Below are 20,076 nucleotides of genomic sequence, written 5' to 3' on the forward strand. Positions count from 1 at the left end.
GGGGTTTCAACAGACCCTGCCAACAAGAGGCTTTGGATGTTGAGAGATGCCTTTACAGCTTGAGTTCCAAATATCTTCTTACTTTGAACCTTTGTGTTTGACAGGGTAAGGGTGCTCCAATCCTGAGCATATATCCAATTAGTTTGGACAGTAGGTTCCCAAAACAAGGACAATGGTAAGATCTGCTAGTCTAACAAGCCTCTTAGCACAACCTCCTCTAGTAGAGAAAATGAATAACTATGGATAATCTGCAAAAAGAATTTACTAGACTGAGTTGCACTAATTAATGGACCAGAATCAGCTCTAAGGGGCTTGATTTGTGGAGTTCCATAAAGCTCTGTTCTCTTGACCTTGGTCTAACTAAACCACTGACTAAAATGTTGAAGAATAGAGAGAACGGAGTTTTATGGAACTCCATAAAGTTGAAAGAGACAGTAAATATTTGAAAGTAAGTATTCTAGAATATTTTGGAAGATAAAGTAATAGGACATGTCTAACAATAGTAAATTTAACAGGTATAAATGTAATGTCACAAACAAAGATATAATACTAAAAGTACCAAATGGTAGAGATATGGTTTAGGAGCATCATGAATGTACTGGAGAATAAGCTCTTTGCAAATGAGAATATGAAGTAGCTGTCTTGCTACAGAATAAAGTATGTGATCCTTTCTCTCTGTTCTGAGATGGTCAAACAAACGGTACACAGTTATTTGCTTTTAAAAAGATAATTAAAACTAGAGGACAAATTTTAGAAAAGAGAGATCAGAATGGTGAATGGATTGAAATCCATGTATGTGAGAACCAATTAGAGGAACCAGGATGCTTGTCTCAGAGAAGCAAAAATTAGGATGAGTCCAACAGCTGTTTTTAAACATCTGAAGAACCATCATATGGCTTTGTTCTTTGTGGACCAACAAATGGAAATGAAGTACAGTAGTAGATTTGGTTTGTTTTGAGAAAGAACTTTCTAATGATCAGAGCTGTCCTAAAATAAATGAACGTATCTGGAGGCAGTGAGTTCCCCATCACTAGAGGTTTCCCGTCATCTTGCCTACCTGACTCGAAAATGGTGCACAGATGAGATTCAATCATTGAAGAGTTTGAAGATTCATTTCAACACTGACATTACGTGATTTTCAGAGCTTTACTTAGAAATATCCTGGCTGCTACGCAGAACCTAGAATTTACCTATATTATTTCTTAAACCAAAGTCTACTGTCTACAAGTCTTATGAAATTATAATGTCAAAAGCACTAATGTTCTCAGCTGAGTTAGGTAGAATGCATGAACATCAAGGTTGTCAAAAATTCAAGAAAACTACTCTCCTATTTTTCCTCTTCTCTTTCTCATTTTATTCCCACACTCTTCTATTTTCTAGCTATACTTAACTATTTGTAACTATTTTTAAAAAGTCCCTCACAATAACACTACTTAGTCCTCATGCTTGCCAGACATTAAAGCATCCCATATTTTATAAAATAGACATAGTCTTGGAAAAATGTGTAAGTCCATTTTATGTAAAGGGAATAATTTCATGTAAAGGGAATAATCGTAAGCTATAATTTAAAGGAAATCTGCCATAAATCTTACACCACAGAGAAAAATGTAGAGAATCTTTTAGCCATTAAATAATAACCTTTTAAATATCAACTTAACATATCTGATTTGAGCCTACTCTGATTTCTGAAAAATGAGCATGAGTTTAATGGGCCAGCTCTCAGCATAGAACTAGGTCAAAAAAGTGAATTAAACTAGCCAGATGTTGCCACCAGAGACTGAAAGGAAAATCCAGAAGCAAGCCAGGAAGATTAGAAATTAAAATATAAGATATCCTAGAACAGAAAGTTAAAGCCATATTCTATTTTATGCCTTTAAGCCTGTTGGATTTATTAAATGACGGAACTGTTCCTCCTTTACTCAGCTGATGTCTCCTACATCGAGTAACAGTAGTGGGTCTCTCTCACCATCCTCTTCTTCTGACTGCCTGGTGAACCGGGGAGGACCTGGCCGGAGCCATGTGGCAGCATTACGGAGTCGTTTCGAATTGGAATATGCTCTAAATGCAAGATCTTGTGCTACCTGGTCCCAAAGGTACGTGGTAATCTAAGCAATAGTCTCACAGTCAAGTCAGATTTCAGAATCTCATCAAGATAGTCACCCGATTTGATTGTTATCCATAGGGAATTTATCACTCCTGTGGCAAATGTCGAAAGAGGAGTTTTTTAACCCATTTTTAATAGTATTATGACCAAAATTTAAAAGTGTTACTACCTATTAGTTTAGGTTTTCTAAGTTTTAAGTTTAAGAATTGTTTAGCTATAGCAACAAAAAGAAATTATTGAAAGTATTTTGGGGTTATCTTATGGAATTCAAGGTAGGAGTCCCTGTTTGGGAGCCAAGAAATAACTTCACAGATCTGAGTACCAAAAGTTCAGCATTCTAGAATTACCATATGACCTAGCAATTCCACTCCTAGGCAATACCCAAAAGAACTGAAAACAGGTACTCAAACAAATACGTGTATTCAAATGTTTTTAGCAGCACTATTCACAATAGCCAAAAGATGGAAGCACCTAAATATCCATCAACGGATGAATAGATAAACAAAATGTGATATCCATAAAATAGGATATTATTCAGCCGTATAAAGTAATGCTAAATGAAAGAAGCCAGACACAAAAGTGTCACATATTATATGACCCTATTTATATAAATACCCAGGAAAGTGTTAGTCAGTTTGGGCTGTCATAACAAAATACATAAACTAGGTGATTTAAACAATAGAAATTTATTTTCTCACAGTGGAGGCTGGCACCATCAGTGTGACAGCATGGTTGGGTTCTAGTAGGAGTTACAGATGGTCACCTCCTCACTGTGCCCTCGCATAGCAGAGAGAGCTCTGGCATCTTTTTATCTTTTTATAAGGTCACCAGTTCTATCAGATCAGGACTTTGCTCTTCTGACCTCATTTAACCTTAATCAACTCCTTAAAGGCCCTATCTCCAGCACATATCTGAGGATGTTCCTATCTTCATCACATATTTGAGGTATGTTCTTCTCATGGAAAGGCTAGGAATGTAAGAGGACAAGCCCAACTTTACATGCACATTTAAAGCCTTTGTTCAAGTTCTGTCCTATGACATTTCATGGGCAAGTCACATAGCTGAGTCCAACATTGATAAGGACTTCTAGTGGGAAGAATTGCAGAGTCATAAGGCAAAGGACATAGATGCAAAAAGTGTAATGAATTATGAATAAATGTAGTCTGCCACAAGAGATAATGTGATTGACCCTTTTGGGATCAAATGGCTACCTTTGGTTTAAGCAAATGTGGTTGAAGTGGAGGTAGGGTCATAATTCATGAATATAAACATGGCGGCCAGGGGCCCCTGTTCTGGATGAAGAGCAGAAAAGGTAATCACTGTGAGCCCAATGGATACCATAGAAAATATGCACTACAATCCATGGAAAATCATAAAAGACTAGCTTAAAATCTTTGTCCTTCTGCATGAACTCCAGAGCATTTGCACATGAGCTGTTACCCAAGTGCCCTCACACACCCCATCCATCGTCAGGGTAAAATTATTTATCTTGAAGTTAAGGAAAGATTTTCTGGACTTAGCAAGGGTCAGACGCAATCTACAAATTGCTGCTGTTGCCTTTTTAGAGGTAGTTATTATATTCCTGGTCTAACAAGAGTTGCAGCTGCAACTTTGAAGAGACAGGAATCTGAATCATGAAGGCTTTAATCTAGGAAAGTCATGAAAGTAAGAATCAGCAGGTATGATTGATAATGAAGCAAACTGGACACAATTCGTTCTGGATTCCAGTCTCACATAATTCCATAAGGGGCTCATAGGCCAAGATTGGATTAGGTTTGGTCATAGTATTGTCTTCTAGTTCCATCCACTCCTCTTATTTTTTGCTTGTGGGTTTAAAATTAATTCCCTGAACATCCAGGTTTTGATATTTCCAAAGCACAGTCACCTGAGGTTTGTCTACTTGAGGCAGAGGTTAAGAGAGTAAGTTGTGGAGTCAGACATGTCTGAGGTTAAAACTTGGCTTTGCCGTTTACCAGCTCAATAAACTTGGGTGAGTTACCTACCAGCTCTTAGGACTGTAATTGGGAGAGGCAGTACTGTCAAGGGAGTCTGTGATTGATTGAAAGATGCCAACAGACTCAAGCAAAAGATATAAATTCCTATAATGTAGGTGAGTCACACAACATGCAATATATAGACAGCTACATAACATGAGAGGCACGGTAGCACTCCAGTTAGGTGAGTTAGGGATGAAGGGAACACACTTTCTCTGGCCTTCAAGAACCCAGAGTGGTGGACCAGTCATAAAACTGCCTGAATGGGTTGGGAAAAACCCATTAGGTTTTTTGAGATTCTTCCTTTAATATTCTCATAAAGTTTTATTATACCCTCCTGTCCCTTCACAAATGTTATAGAACCCTAGTAAGTGTTTGTCTACTTGATTCAGATTTCTCTTAACCTAGTATACCCTGGGTATTTGCTATGAGAGTATATTGAAGTTCAGTTTGTTAGTCGTACCATCTCTTTAGCAAGCTCATTCTTTGGACTGCTTGAAATCAACTCCAGAAATAGGTAAAACACTTAGCTAAGCTTAAAGGGGCACCAAGAAAAAGTCATGTCTATTTTATTCACAACTGTATCCCTAGTACCTAGCAGTGTGTTTGGCCTAAAGTTGATATGTAATAACTATTTGTTTCTTAAAGAATCAGATAAATTGGCTCCATAAATCACAATTATTATTAATTTGGAGCATAATCAGTAAAGAAGCTTAACTCTTTTCTCTATTCTTTTCATTTAAGTAGCTATCACTATTGAGCATCTGTTGTATGCTGGGCACTATTTTAGACACTTTGAATAGATATTAGAAAGCAGATATTCCAATTTTTATAGATGAGGAAACTGAGCATCAAAAAGTATAAGCAATTTTCCTAAGTTTAGGGAGGCAGAATTAGAATTTTCACCCCTCTCCTGTGCTTTCTGAATTTTTCTGGCACAGGAGGGGGCACTTATCAGAAGCTTGATACATTTTGCCAAGTGTATCTGCCAGACTTCCAGTTTCTTCCGGAAGTCAGTCAGGGAAAGAATTAAGCTACTCCTCCCAAGCCTGCTTTTGCAGCTTGTGTGTGTGAAAGAGAGCAAGTGAGACCAGAGATCAATAGGTTTTTAAAGTCAAAGAGCCCGAGTATGCAGAAACTGATGGACTGACTCCAGAAGGGCCATGAATTTAACAGCCTGGAAGACAGTGGCTCTCAACATTGGGTGCACATTAGAATTCTCTGGGAGCTTTTATAAGCACCAATACCACCAGGACCAATTAAACCAAATCCACAGGGCTGGCACCCAGACATCAGAATCTTTTGAATTTCCCAGGTGATTCCAATATACCTCCAAGTATGAGATGTGCGCTAGGAGAGAATACTACAATACTAACCTGCCAATCACTCTGTGGGATGGGCATCCAACTGATGGGATAAATGGAAGAGGAAAGTGAGAACAGAGGTACAACAACAGCTGTGACCAAAGGAGACCATTTTGAAGGCTGATTAACTGTGTGGTCTCTCCCAAAAGTCCTTGCAATGTACTGGTAACCTCTGATCTGAGAGGCATTAAATCACACAAAGTATAATTTTTAACCTAGTGTCATGCTTTTAAAAAAATGGATATGAGATTTGGCTTGTAGTCCTGACTAACGTATGTTCCCAATTCTAGGCCACAGAGCTCTCGACAACTGCCTTTAAAATGTACATTTATTTTTCAACTTTGATTATGAAGCTTATAGCCCATAGTTTTGTAATGTTTGATTTGGTGTGGATTTTGTTTGTTATTCGTTCGCATGTTAATGATTATTATTTTCCTTCATAAAATTAATGTTGAGGTGTGAAATTGTGTCAGATATTTTCTCCACAGGTAATAGGAATTCAATAAATTCTACTGAAACCACAAATTGATGAAATCTGAGATTAATGAAGTCACACCTAAAATTCTGCCTCTTAAGATACTGTGTGTCTCTAGATATATTTGGAAATAAGCATGTGGCATTTGCTCCTCCCACAGGGCATGAAATCTCCCATCTCGTACATGGATTACATCATGTAAATTTTGAAATGACAAAGTGATACGCAAACTTTCAGATATAAAAACCAATTAGTGTTTGTGTAGGGCTGGGCTCTGAGAATAGAACACTATGACCTAGTTAGCTGTCCAGGAGAAGAAAACCAGCAATCCAGAGACTGGAACTGTAAAACAGATATATTTGGAATTAATTTCTCACGTAACAAAAGGGCTCATCAAAGGGTTCCTTTAAATAGAAACCTTGCCTAGTATATTTATAATGCAATTCAACCTGTAAAAGTTGAATATAAGTTATATAATTTTAAGCTACACATAGGTTTTCCTGAACGCAACAGTTGTGCAAGATGATACCACCATTAAACTGATGTTCCTAGAAGAAATGAAAAAAAGACAGTGATGGGGGGATCGTGTCCATTGGCTGTGGTGGAGCAGAATATTTATCAGGTAAAACCAGTAGTGTCTATTCCTTATCACCAGGGGTCAAATACTCCCTCTTTCAATACTGCCTCTCCTTTGTGTTTCTTTGTGCTGAAACTTCCCTCAGCCTCCTTAAATGTTCTCTTTTCTTCCAATTCCTTATTCATCCAGATCTATTTCTCTTGCCAGCTCATCACAATCAGCAGTTTTAGCACCGTGCTCATGACCACTTTAAACTCTTCCCACCTTGCTTCTCTCCATGAGTTTTCTTGTGATTTCATACTGTCCATGTCTCCAACACACGCTCCCTCTCCCTTTCTCTCCTCCTCCTCTCTTTCTCACACACACACATTACACACACATACATACATTCGTACACAAACAGTTAACCCCCAGATAGTCTAACGTTGACTGATCTGCTTCCTTTTTAAAGTCTTTAATTCTCTCCCCTTCCAGCTTCTCCATGCCCTGATCTATTCGACCCACTGCTGCCAGCATAACCTTACTTCTGTAGTACTCCAAGTATATCATTACCTTGCTTTAAAACCATCAATAAGTCTCCATTGCCTCTAAAATTAAGTGAAATTATGTCATCCTGGAGTCCACAATGGTCAGCAATACACATTTCCAGTTTTAACTCCCACTGAAAATCATATATTCCACTGGTTCTAGACAGAGAGTGATACTGTCACTCCTCTTCTCAAATGCATTCTAGGATTTTTGGAACTGTATGAGGCATTTTTTTGGGAGGTTCTACTGCTGGTTAGTGGCCTTGGGCCAGAGTGTTGAACTTTTTACAGGGTTCAAGAGGATCCCACAGAATAAAGAATTATCCTGCATAAAATAGCAATAACATCCCTGGTGGCACACACTCTAGACAAACTAGAAGTGGTACTATTTCCCATACACACCTTATGTTTTATCTACTGTCAACCTATCCCTGCATTCTAATTTTTAACCTTGACACCCCCTCAATCTTGTCAAAATATTAATCAGCCTTAAGTAATATCTCAGTCAGCTTAATCGCTATGTTGTGAGGGAGACTTTTCTGAGGCTACCCCATTCCTTCCATGCCTTACCAAAGGCCACACAACACTATGTGCCACTTTATGCACTTATATTATTTTGTACTTTAATTTTTTATTTTTTATTCCCCATTAGCTCATAAATAATTTAAGAACAGAAATTTTCTTCTCTTTTATTTTTATTCGGGTGCCTACAATATCTCATTTATAATTTAACTGTATGTGATAAATACTAACAAATTTTATTTATAATAAATTAGAGGAATTACCAGTTGGGCTGAATGCCATGCTTTATACTTTTGCATTATAAGTGAGTAAATCTCTGACATTCAAGAGTTTTTGACCCCTGCATTCCCATCGAGTTCAGATATGTTCTTACCGCAAATTAATGAATCACCATATAATTCAAACTTCTTTCCACCCCACTCTCTCACCACTAGGGTATTAGATGCTCACATTTTTCTTTTAATAAACGAAAGGATAGACTGTAGGTACCCAAAATGCATGAGGAGAAAAGTGACTGACACATTTATTGACAGTGTGTTTAAAGAAGAATACATTGCTTTAAGGTGAGGTAGTTAGGCAAGGTTTCTCTGAAGAACAGATGATGAATGTATAGTTCAAATATAGAGAACAGGATGAACAAACATGAAGTAGTGATCATAAACTCTTTTCCTTCCTTCCTTCCTAAAAAGAATAGGCATACCTTTTCCAACTGATCTATAATAGTAGTTCTTTCTTTATCAAGGTTGTACGTTTAAACAGGTCTGGTTTCAGTTTTTCTATTTTTTTCCATTGTGATATTTGTTTATCCCTGTGTCAGTAGTACACAACTTAAATTACAATAGCGTTATTAAAAGTCCCCATATCTGGTAGGACATGTCGTCTTGGCTATTCTTGATTATTCATGGCTTTTTTTCGACCATATAAATGTTATAATCAGCTTGCACTTTCCACAAAAAAATATAAGATTTTGATTATAGATATTTTAAACCTATAAATCAATTTAGGAAGATCTGAAATCTTCATGCTATTGCATCCTCCTTCACATGAACATAGTACATTTTTGTTCTTATTTAAATGTTCCTTAATATCTTTTAGTTAGCCTTTATAATGAACCTCTATGTGGTTCTTCTACACCCTTTGTCATATTATTAAATTGATTGTGCTTGCTGAAAATTTTGAATTCATTGCTACCATATTATTTTATTCTCTCCACTTTTTTTCTCGCCCTATCCATTTTGTTTTGTTTTGTTTTCCTTTGGATTATTTGAGTATGCGCTATGTTTTTTTATTCTTTAGTGGGTACCCTAGAAACTTTAACACATTAATTAACTTAACAAATTCTTTATTTAGTATATTTGTCTTATCTCCAAACTATAGAGAATTTAAGAGCATTTTAGTTGCAAATCACTCCCTCCTGAATTTTATGATATTTCTATCCTTATTTTAGTTTCATCATGATTTTTTAATTCCACAGCTTAGATATTATTTTATTGTTTTATACAGCTATGGTTTATTTAGACATATCAATATTTACTGTTTCATTGCTAATTATGCTCACATTTCATGTCTTCTTCCTTGAACATTTTCATTTTCCTCAACTGTATCTTTAAAAATTCCTTTAACATAACACTGTTAGAACTAAACCTCTGAAAACACCTTTATTTCCCCTTTTTCTTGAAAGATGTTTTAGTGGCTATGGGATTTGAAGTGTTTAATTACATTTCCACCGAACCTTCAAGATGCATTCCACGTGTTTCTGACTTGTTGCTTTTAAGATATCATTATCTTTGGTATCCTACAATTTAACTATGTGTGCATAGTTATGGATTTAATGTACTTATCTTGCTTTGAATTTGTTAGGTGTATGGAATCTGAGGTTTGGGATTTTTCATACATTCTGGACACTTTTCAGTCATACCCCTTCTAATATTTTTTTAATTTTTCTTAATTCTCTCTTCTTAATTCTCTCTTTTTGGAACTCTAGAAATATTTTAGATTTTCTCATTCTGTTTTCTAAATTTCTCAATCATATATATATATATATATAAATTATATATATATAATTTCCCACCTTTTACTTTCTCTATACTGCTTTCTGATAATTTCTTTAAATCTATCTTCCAGTTTACATGTTTTTTCAGTAGCTAGATCTAATATGTTGTAGTTCATTGCATTTCTATTTATATTGAATATTTTAATTGATTCTTTTTTATTCAAACATTTATTTTAAATTCTATATCTGAATATTTGATATTTCTAATCTGAAGAGATTAGATATAATATTTTAGTTTGTTGTTTAATATTTTAGATATAATATTTTAGTTTGTTGTTTCTGCTACTTATTGCTCCTGGCTTCATATTTATATAGAGATTTGTTTCTATTTTTATCTCATGTTCTTTAGAACTTTATCTCTGGCAGGGTTTTTTTTTTTTTTTTTTTTTGACCTTATTCGGTGTGGGTGACTTTACAAATTACTTGATTTTGTTTTTGCTGGGTACTGATGACTAACCTCTCAAGACCACTTTAAAACTTCAACTCGGGGCCTTTTATAAAACGCATGTAGTGATATTTTTGTTCTAAAACTTATATCTGTGTAGGTTTGTGAATGAGACTTCTCAGGATATATTTTTTATTTATCATTTTTCTCACTTTACCTAGAGCCAAGGATGAAATAGGTCACTTATCCTCATCACCCCATATAGAGTGGATGTAATTCTTTCCTGGATCACCCTGGGGTTATCCTTTGAAGATTTAGCTTTATATCAACATTTCTTATCTGACCTTCCACCTTGCTTGGTCTCATGCTGTGTTTCCCTGATGTGGTCCAATAAAATTCAAGCTTCAAACCAATAATAATCAGCATGAGAACATCTTCATAGCACATCATGTATTTATAGTTTTAGCCAGTCATTTACTTTTTTATTAGTGTCTACACTAAATTGTAAACATTACAAGGGCATGAACTTCTCTCTTTTTCGATGCTGTATCTCCAAAACTTAGAATGGTGTCTAGCACATGGTAGATGCTAAATATCTATTTGTGAAATAAATAAATAATCATAGTAGGTCTTCACAAACATTATGCCATTTAATTCTCAAAACAATCTTATTAAGTAAGACTCATGATTTTCATTTTTCAAGTTATAAAAAAAAATCTGAGACCCAAACGATTTAATTTATATGAAACTAGATAGTTAGAAAATGGTAGTTAATAGTTGAATCTGGGCCTGTCAGGTAGTGTTTCCATTACACCATACTGTCTCTGGAGACTAAGCTTGACTAACATACTTGAACCACCTTCAAGAAGCAGAAACTCTCGCCTCTGGTTTTGACTTTGAGGATAATCACCAGAGAGCTGTCCAGAGTGCTGAACTACCTCTATCTAAAGCCCGGCCAAATCCAATAAAACATAGTTTATTCTCAATCTATGGCCAATGCAGCCTTGCACAGAAAATTTCCCTTCTCACTCTAACTATCACTGATACTAGCCACACTATCTCAGCTTATACCTGCTCAAAACATATCTTTATAATTAACTGCCTGCGCTGATATAGACCTGACCCGAAGACAACAAACTCCACATCAGCTGCTTCATTCACCAGCATGCCATGGCCTAACCTTGTCCTGTCTACCTTCTTTAACCATAGCTCCAAAATCCAGACTGACTCTTTGACCACATTTCGTAAACAGTGAAAACCAGTTAGAACATCTAAGAAGACAAACTCTTTTGCTTTAGGTATTTGGGGATTAGCTTTGAGGATAATTCTACTTTAGTATGATTTCTTTATTAAGTACATTGTAAAACTAGACTTTTTTTCATTTTCTCATAAATATATTCTCTACTACAGTATGTTCACTGTGTTTTTTAAAAAATCTTTTAGCTGACATTTTGGGGCAACATATAGGCTGACTATCTAATGGTGAGAGTTTCATGAGTTTTTCAATCCTGGAAATGAAGAGTAATACTTCCTTTTATCACTTATAAGCATGATGAAAGCCCAGAATCTTTTCTACATAGAAATTATTTTAAGATTTATAAATTTAAAGAAATGATAAAAAGATAATATCTTTAGCTTTTTAAACCATTTTTATTAAAGATTGTTAATTTAAAATATGACACCTATAGACTGTATAAAATACCTCATTTCTATCTAAGCATCACATTAGTATCTAATTCTCACTTCAGCAATGTCTTCTGAGCTTATAGAAAGAGTTGCCTTACAACTCACTTGATTTAATTTACATAGGCATGGCTCACACTGTTTGAATAATGAAGAAAGTGAAATGTTGCCTACCTAATCTAGGGACAAGACAACTTTTTTCTAGTATAGTTATCACCCTCAAGACATATACTTTTTGTGACACTTACTTGCTGAAGGCCAATTATCAAGCTCATTAAGTGTTTGCACTGGAAAAATATAAAAGCCAAAAGAGAGCAGCTAGAATCTAAGCAAGTGTCATGATGCCTGTTAGTTGCCTTTTATCTCTTTCTTTTTAAGCCCAAATCTTCTTGAGGTGCTCATAAATTTTTCTAATGAACAAAAGAAGAAAAATTTTTAATGTCATGGGGTATAGGGTTGAGAGAAAATATATAGCTATTCACGTTGATGTGAGGATGTGAAAGTATTTGGTACACCTCATTATGTCCCTGACTGGCTTCTAATAAGGAGGGAAAATTAAAGAAAGTGGAGAGAAGTCTTGCAGGAAGTTAAAACTATTTCGATGAAGGACCCCTCCCCCCGCCAAAAAAATAAAAATAGCCATCTATTTATATTTACATAAAACCTCTTTACCACAGCCCTAGGTGCGCTATAGTAAAATAAGCAAACAATTCATATATATATATATATATATATATATATATATATATATATATATATATATATATACGCACAAAAAGTAAAAAGAAGACTACTTGGTACCCTCTGTTTTTCATGCTGTTGATATCCTTGAAATCATCAGCATTGGAAATAATCTGTGCTGAAATGCAATAGAGCTCTGTGTAAGATCTCCCTTTCAGCTGATGTGGACTTAGAGCAATTGTGTTAGTAGCTCTTTTCTAGTTGCCTTGCTCTCTAGCACCACCTAGCATTCAGTTGACAAACCATGTGTGAGGCCTCCAGCCCCTTACTATAGTAAGGAGAGAGGCTCGGAGATTTCACACTGAACAAAGGCATTCATCCTAAAAGTTAGGAGCACGTGAAAAATATCAGTCCTTTCTTTTAGTTCCTTGACTTTTAAAACCATCTTTAGTTTGAAACAGGCTTTCTCTCATGAAAAATGTAAAAGAAGGAACTTCAAACAAAATATTCTGTTCAGAAGAGGAAATGATGAAAAGTGGGAAATTAATAAAAGTGAAGATATGAGAAGAGCCCTTCGTGTGTAAAAGTGGCACCTTTTTATAAGCTTTAAGGACCTGAATTTATTGTTGAGCATAAACGATTTGCATGAAAAGAGAAAGTCAGTGACATATTTAGGTTACAACATATGCACTTCAGAAAGAGAAGAGATGCAGCCCTCTCCGTGGCTATTCTGATGGTATAATTTTGTGTTCTTTTTTATCCTTCAGTAGTGCTTGTTAGCAACCTAAAATGGGTTCCCTCATAACCCAAAGGGCCAGTCAGAAGGCAGTTCCCTCTTCAAGCATTTTGTAATACTAATTAACTAATTCCCAGCCACATGAAGGGAACCTGCAAAGATTCTCCAGAGGCAAACTGCTAAATAAATGGTGACAGATTTCTCAGTTTTCAATTAAATAAAATGATATATTGGGACAACGAATAGCCTAACTTTCTGATGATGATGAGTGTTTTATGAGTTTTTCATTCCCGGAAATGAAGAGAAGCCCCATCTCTTTCTCCATTCATAACCAAAACAAGAGCCCAGACCCACTTTTAAGTACATCAAAGCACACAGATCCTGCCTTTGGTGGTGACATTTACTGTGTACGACTGAAAGTTAAGACTTGGTCCGAAAACGCTGCTTTTGAGAGTGCTTCTTCTCTACTGAAATGTCTGACAGGACACAGCATAGGGACCAAAGAGAACAACCAGCCTAATTAAATCTGAACAGGCATCACTGTGCGCTGTTCAACAGTCTGACTCGGGCTCCAGCCCCGCCCTACTCCCTCCTGACTCCAGTGTTTGTGCTGTGAATCTCTTGCTAGCATGGCAACTGTTGCTATGTTTGCAGTAATAAGAAATGGGTGCTGCTGATGTCTCTGTAATGATTCAGATACAAGAGCAGTGATTTCTAAATAGATTTCTGAAGCAGCTCTTACAAGGGTGCCACACAGTTTAATAGACTTAATTCCTCGTGGATTTTTTTCTTCCTTGCACCGTTAGCACCTCCCTTGTGGACTAAATCCAACCCTCATATAATACCAAAATGACAACATCCTTCATTTTGCTTGCTAGTGTTTGAAACAGGAAAGTTCCTATTAAATAAGACATTTTACTAGCCAGTGTTTCATATTATCTCCTCGGAAACTATGAGATTGAGTTTTTCTTGATGTTTAGGTAAGTAGCTAATACAGCCTGAAAAAAAAAAAAACATGTGGACCCAGTAAATAATAATCCCTGTACTAACCAAAGTGGAATGAAAACTATTCATCATTAGTATTTGTGATATTAGCTGAGCATTTTCTACTAATGAGCAGATGTTTTAAAGGTTTCTATTGCAAAGGAGTACAAAAAATTCACTAGTAGATATACATTTACCTTCCTGCATCATCTTCCAAAGAGACAGTGAAAAAAATGAAATCTTCTTTTTTCAGCATTAATCACACACCTATTTGCCAGCCAGTGTTACTTACCTCACTACTTGTCAGTGGATGCTAACACAGCCTAGGCCCTAAAGGAGATGCGATTGAGATAAGACCATGTGTACTGATGGCAACATTAGTCTGACCAAAAAAGAAAAAAGAAATACATGTCACATGTTTTTTATTATGTTCCAGACACTGTTGTGCATTTTTTGTATTCCAGTCATATCACCGACTTATCACAACTCTTCTGTAAGGTAGGATTTATTTACCAATACTCTACAAGCGAGAAAACTGGAGCACAGAGAGTATAATTGACCTGCCCAGCGCTTTACAACTAGTAAACAGCAGGACCAAGGTTGAGCCTAGATCAGCCTGACTTCAAAGCCTACGATCTTTTCACTACTTGCTGAGCTGCTGTAGTGTGAGACAGAAACCCACTCTCATGCTAATCAGCCATGTTGCTCCTGCCCTGGCTTTCAGGATTCTCATCCGCACTGCAGCACGTGAACTGGATCCTTGCTACTTAAGGCATGGCCCCTGGACCAGCAACTTCAGCATCACCTAGGACCTTGTTAGAAAGTCAGACTCTCAGGCCCCCACAGGCCTACTGAATCACAATCTGCATTTTAATAAGATTTTAACTGGTGTGATTGTACATTAAAATTTAAGAAGCACAGGACTTGCCAGTCCCTATGGACCTTTCTCTTTCTGGCTCAAGTATATTTAGAATGTTGTCCCTCTTATGTCTATATTTCTAGATCCTACCCCTCCTCCAGCGTTGTATCACTGCTCCCTGTAAGCATTTCTAATCCATTCTTACACTTGACGGAAAGATTTTTACCTCTTCCAGGAAAGTTTTATTTATTTGAATCCACTTACCACTTTTTACTTAGTATTATGTCTATGTTGTGTACATTTCTTGAGGGGGAGACTCATTCATGTGAAATAATTTTATACCTGCAATACCAACTGTCATGGTACACCACATAAAGAAAATATGTCGAATAAATCATTATCTTAGTTTAGTTAAAGATGTCTTATAGTGCTGTGATTGTAAGATGCCCCCGTTATTCATTATGAACCTTTTAAAGCAAACATACTTCAAGAGTTCTTTAAACATGTATTCAAGTAGGCTTGCAAATAGCACACATGACAAGAATAGTTTTCGAACTTTCTCACCACTTCCCATCATTTTAGTACACAAACACATGAAAGATTCAATTAAAACCAAGGTCAATTTCAAAATCTCCTCCTCTAGGAAGTCATCTTAGATACCCTCAACTGGTACCCATCATGTTTGTTGCCATCTTATCCTGCGCATATAGCCTCAGAGCATAGAAACTATATTATAACCATTATAATTATGTCAATTGCCCCCCCTACACACACACATACACACACACCTACACATTGTATATCTTTTGCAGTCTTCTGTCTTAAATCTTTGCATTCTTAATATTTATCACAATGTTTGGCACATAGTAAGTGGTAGACATATGTATATTGAATGAATGAATGGCTCAACCAATGCAAATATTTTGATTCCAAAGTCTTTTTCGCTCTACATTAGAGGTTTATTGACATCAACGGCATGGAGAAACACAATTTTGGGTGAGATTTAAGAAGTACTTGTTTCAGCCATGTTGGTATTTTCTACCAATATGGCACTTTAATTTAGTGTCACATAAGTTAGTCATCCAGACGCATGAGCTCAGAGACAGGATCTCAAGTGCCTTTGGGAAACTCCAAGTTGAAAGTTGAAGCAATGTTTGTTTTTTCTCTCTCTCACTCAGTAAGTCAGTCAGTCATTTATTCAACAAACATTTACAGAATGCCTACATTGTGCCAGGGGTTTGCTAGAGCATGGAGATGTCAAGAAGAATACATAGAATAATCTTTCCTACCTTTAATTAGTCTAGAATAAATAATGGGCCCCAAATGTGTTCATAACACAATTGGATACGTAAAATAATGGGCACCTGACTCTTGGGTGCTGTAAACACAGAATGAGGGCAGAGATAGGCCATTGGCCTAGTGTCTGGGAGGTATGTCCAGTGAGTCACCCATTTGTCCTTCTCTGGAAAGGACAGTGAATTTGGAGAGGAAGAAGAACACTTGGCTATGGATTGCCAGGCAGTGAATCCATACTGAAGAGGAAAGTCACTGAAAAAATAGGATGAAAGATAAGGAAAGCTGGTGAGGCATAGACTCATTAAAAGCACATGGTGTAAATTTAAACATTTAAACAGGGTTTATGGGAGAAAGTTATAAACAGAAAATTATCCAACTGCACACAATTCCTTGAGTCCATATTATAGCTTGGAATGGTCTACTCTGTAGGAGAATCCTATGCTTTTGCTCTCTATATATTTAAAAAGGAAAATGAAATGGGGAACATCTAGATGACTATTTAATGATGAAACATTCCCTCTGGGCTAAGAAATGGCTTTATTTGTCTGGAGCTGACCTCTGGTGTCTTGGACCTAGGGAGCCAGCCCTTTCCTATGCTTCTGAAAGGGGAACAAGAAAAGCTTTAAGAGCCATCCAGTTTGTCTCTCCTCAAGATGGTGTCAGAATAAGGAATAAGAAGTAAGAAGGATGAGAGAGTATGTTCTTCCTTGCCTACTCAATACATTATTAGTTATCCGATACCTAATCAGTTAGTTAGCTGTCAGCTAACACTAATGTATCAAATAGGAATGTTTTCAGCTGAAAGTAACAGAAAACTTAATAAATAGTTGTTTAACAAAACAGTGGCTTATTTTTCACACATAACAAGAAGTCTGTAAGGAGATAGCCATGGGCAATGGTTCTGCTGCTTGGCAAGCCATAGAAGACCCATGCTCATTTTTACCCCTTCATCATCTTCAACATATTGGTCTGTCTTTCTCAAGTTTGTAGCTACATGGTTACAAAATGATTGCAACATCTCCGGTCATCATGTTTTATTTAAAGCTGACAAAGAGGGTTAGTGTGTACCAGTATGTTTTTCTATCCTATATCCTTTAAGCAGGAAATCAAAAGTCTTCTGACAGTGAGTTGTCAGAACTCAGACCAGGGCAAGTGTCCCTTAGAAAAGAGACTCAGGAGGAAGAGGATGACTTCCTGGTAACAGAAGTGGGAATTGTGCTGCACTGGAAAAGAGCATGCATCTTGGAGACAGAGATATCTGTGTTCAAATCCCAGTTCTGCCTCCTGAGAACAGTGTGTACTTGGGTCGTGGCTTAGTAAACAAGTATCATGATATTACTTTGCCTGGTTTTGGCAAGAGTTGAAGAAAATACATATAAAACACTTAATATCATCCTTGAGAACTTTGTGTTGTTTTGTTTTAAACTGTAGATAATCATCCACTATGTCATAGTCCTACCCAGAGATGGATAAACACCTTTCTGAGGCTGAGAGAAAGCCTTTGTCTTCCTAGAATTCAGAATCCTAATTCAGGCAACTTCTTCTTTTTATCACTTATTCTCTTTCATATAGTGGGATACTCCTTTTTCTCTTTTATAGCAGCTTTACCCATATATTTCTCAAGCTCTTCTTTACCTATCTACACTGCTTGTTTGTCAAATTCAACAATGTTGACCATTCCCCAGTCAAGCTGCCATTTGGATTAAAGTCAGGGTTTCTGAATGTTTTCTACCAAGTTGCAATGTATATGAAAATGACAGAAATCAGGGGAAGTGACTTTTGAGGATTCAATTTTTCCTTCTTTGTAATCCCTGAAAAGAAAATTGTAGTTAATTGTGAATGTGCCTGCTAAATGCTAGCGTACTGCATGAAAACGGAAAGGATTGAAAGTGCCTGAGAAACAATAAATCTAAATACATTGGTTTTAGTCAAATGAACATTTTTTATTGCATCTAAAAAAACAGTCCTTTATTGTTCAGAGCAAGATGAGTCTTACACTCTTTTCTTCAATAATATTTTATCAGATCAACATAGAGAAAAAATTATGGAATCATAAAATAAGTAAAAAAAATTGATAACAAAAAATCATGTTAAGATGTTGTTTGCTTGTGACATGTGACATGTGAGGAAATATAGTATTTGACTAGGAAGGGTAACTATGAACCACTTTCAGTTATTGAATGATCAGAATTTCATTTTTTTAAACAAGTTTCCTGCTGCTTGTATATTCTTTGACTACCTTAGTTGGTTAAAAAGTGGACAATTCTGAGTTTAAAGGCTACCTAGAAAAGTTAAACTACATTATTTACCTCCCAATTTTTACTTACAGAGATCTTTAGCACAAAAGGCAATAAATTCCAGCCATTTTTCTTTTATCTGGGTAGAAGGAGAAAAAAAAGATAATTGAAATATTATCAAGTTTCTTTCTTTTTTATTTTTCAATTATTGCCCATTGAATTAGGCCGGCACCTTACACTATAATTTATCTAAAATAAAAAGACCTATGCGTTACATTTGTTTAAATAAACTCCTCTTTATCTTAGAGAGATACAAGTATACAAAGTTTAATTGAATATGGCTGGAACTGGAAAGTTCATGGAATTAATCAATTAACTCAGAAATAAGTGTTGAGCTCCTACTAGGTACACAGCACTGTGTCTGGCCCTATCCAGTCAGCCACCAATATTTTGTATTTAGCTAATCTTGTATAAACACTCCTGGCAAACTGAATAAATGATCTTTTGTTCTTTCCTCCGTCCTTGTGTTTCCCTTATTTTCTTTATTTAAAAGATTAACAGGATTTTATTTATAGATGAGAAAATCTCAATGTGTATGTGATGTTCTCTTATTACTATAGTCCCTTTATTTACTTGATTTTATCACTCTTTAGGTTGTTGAACTGGAGTTGCATTCATTTAACATATATTAAGCATCTACTGTGTGCCAAATCTTGTAGTGGACATTGGAAATACAAAGATGGACTACATATCTCCCTAGCCCTGAAAGAAGTCTGTCTAGTGGGAGGTCAGAGAAGAAAACAGGAAGTTCTGAGCCAGGTGTAGGATGCCCTGGGTGCCTGCAGAGAGTCAAAGGAGGCTTCCTGATGCCACTGCTGTTTAACTTGAATCTGATAGAATTAGCTAAGCAGAGAGGGAAGGAAAGATGTGCTAGGGAGATGGAAATCTGTGTGATTTCCATCTGGTAAATAGCAAAGAGTTTGATATAACTAGAGCAGAAGAGATTCATGGAGATTTAAAGTGAGCAGAAGTAAAAATAAGAGAAAAACATGGAGACAAGTGTGTTCAGTATCCAAAGGAAATTGCAAGAGTGAGAACAATTTTCTTTATGCAGCTTGCCTTCCAGTCATAAGACCTCAGACTCTTCAACCCATCCAGACAGTGGGCATGTGAGGCTCTGGATGGGACCTGATATAGCAATCAGTCATCTTTGTTGAAATTACACTGAGGCATGGCTCTAAATTCTGACTGACCCTGAATGAGCATGATTTCTACAGCTGTGCTTAGAATGGGTCACCAGAAAAACGCAGGTGGGTAGAGAAAATGTGGTGATACAGATGATACATAAGTGGCATAGACAAAGGAAAGCTCTACCTTGAACCAAAGATTGGCCCCTGGAACTGTGCAAACCAGGCAGCACTGCAGTGTGGCTCTTGGCACTCAGCTAATACTATATTGATGACACATTCACATGGTCATCTGATTATGAGGCTGTCTCTTTAAATGGTGAAGAAAGGGAAGTAAATCTGTAAAGATATAGACGTCATGATTTCAAAAACACAAGGAATTAACTTACCCAAAGGTTTCACGGCTTCCGGT

General features: G+C 36.3%; 1 protein-coding gene across 1 annotated transcript in view; it reads left to right on the top strand.

Annotated features, from left to right (window-relative positions):
* The window catches only part of TNNI3K (TNNI3 interacting kinase), a 258,487-nt gene that overhangs the window by 208,348 nt on the left and 30,063 nt on the right, over positions 1–20,076 (top strand). Inside the window, exon 23 of the mRNA XM_039838597.1 lies at positions 1,924–2,093. Coding sequence (XP_039694531.1) covers positions 1,924–2,093 — 170 coding nt within the window. The remainder of the gene's footprint in view (positions 1–1,923; positions 2,094–20,076) is intronic.

The sequence above is a fragment of the Pteropus medius genome, unplaced genomic scaffold (genome assembly GCF_902729225.1).
Source record: "Pteropus medius unplaced genomic scaffold, Ma_sr-lr_union100, whole genome shotgun sequence".
NCBI lineage: Eukaryota > Metazoa > Chordata > Mammalia > Chiroptera > Pteropodidae > Pteropus > Pteropus medius.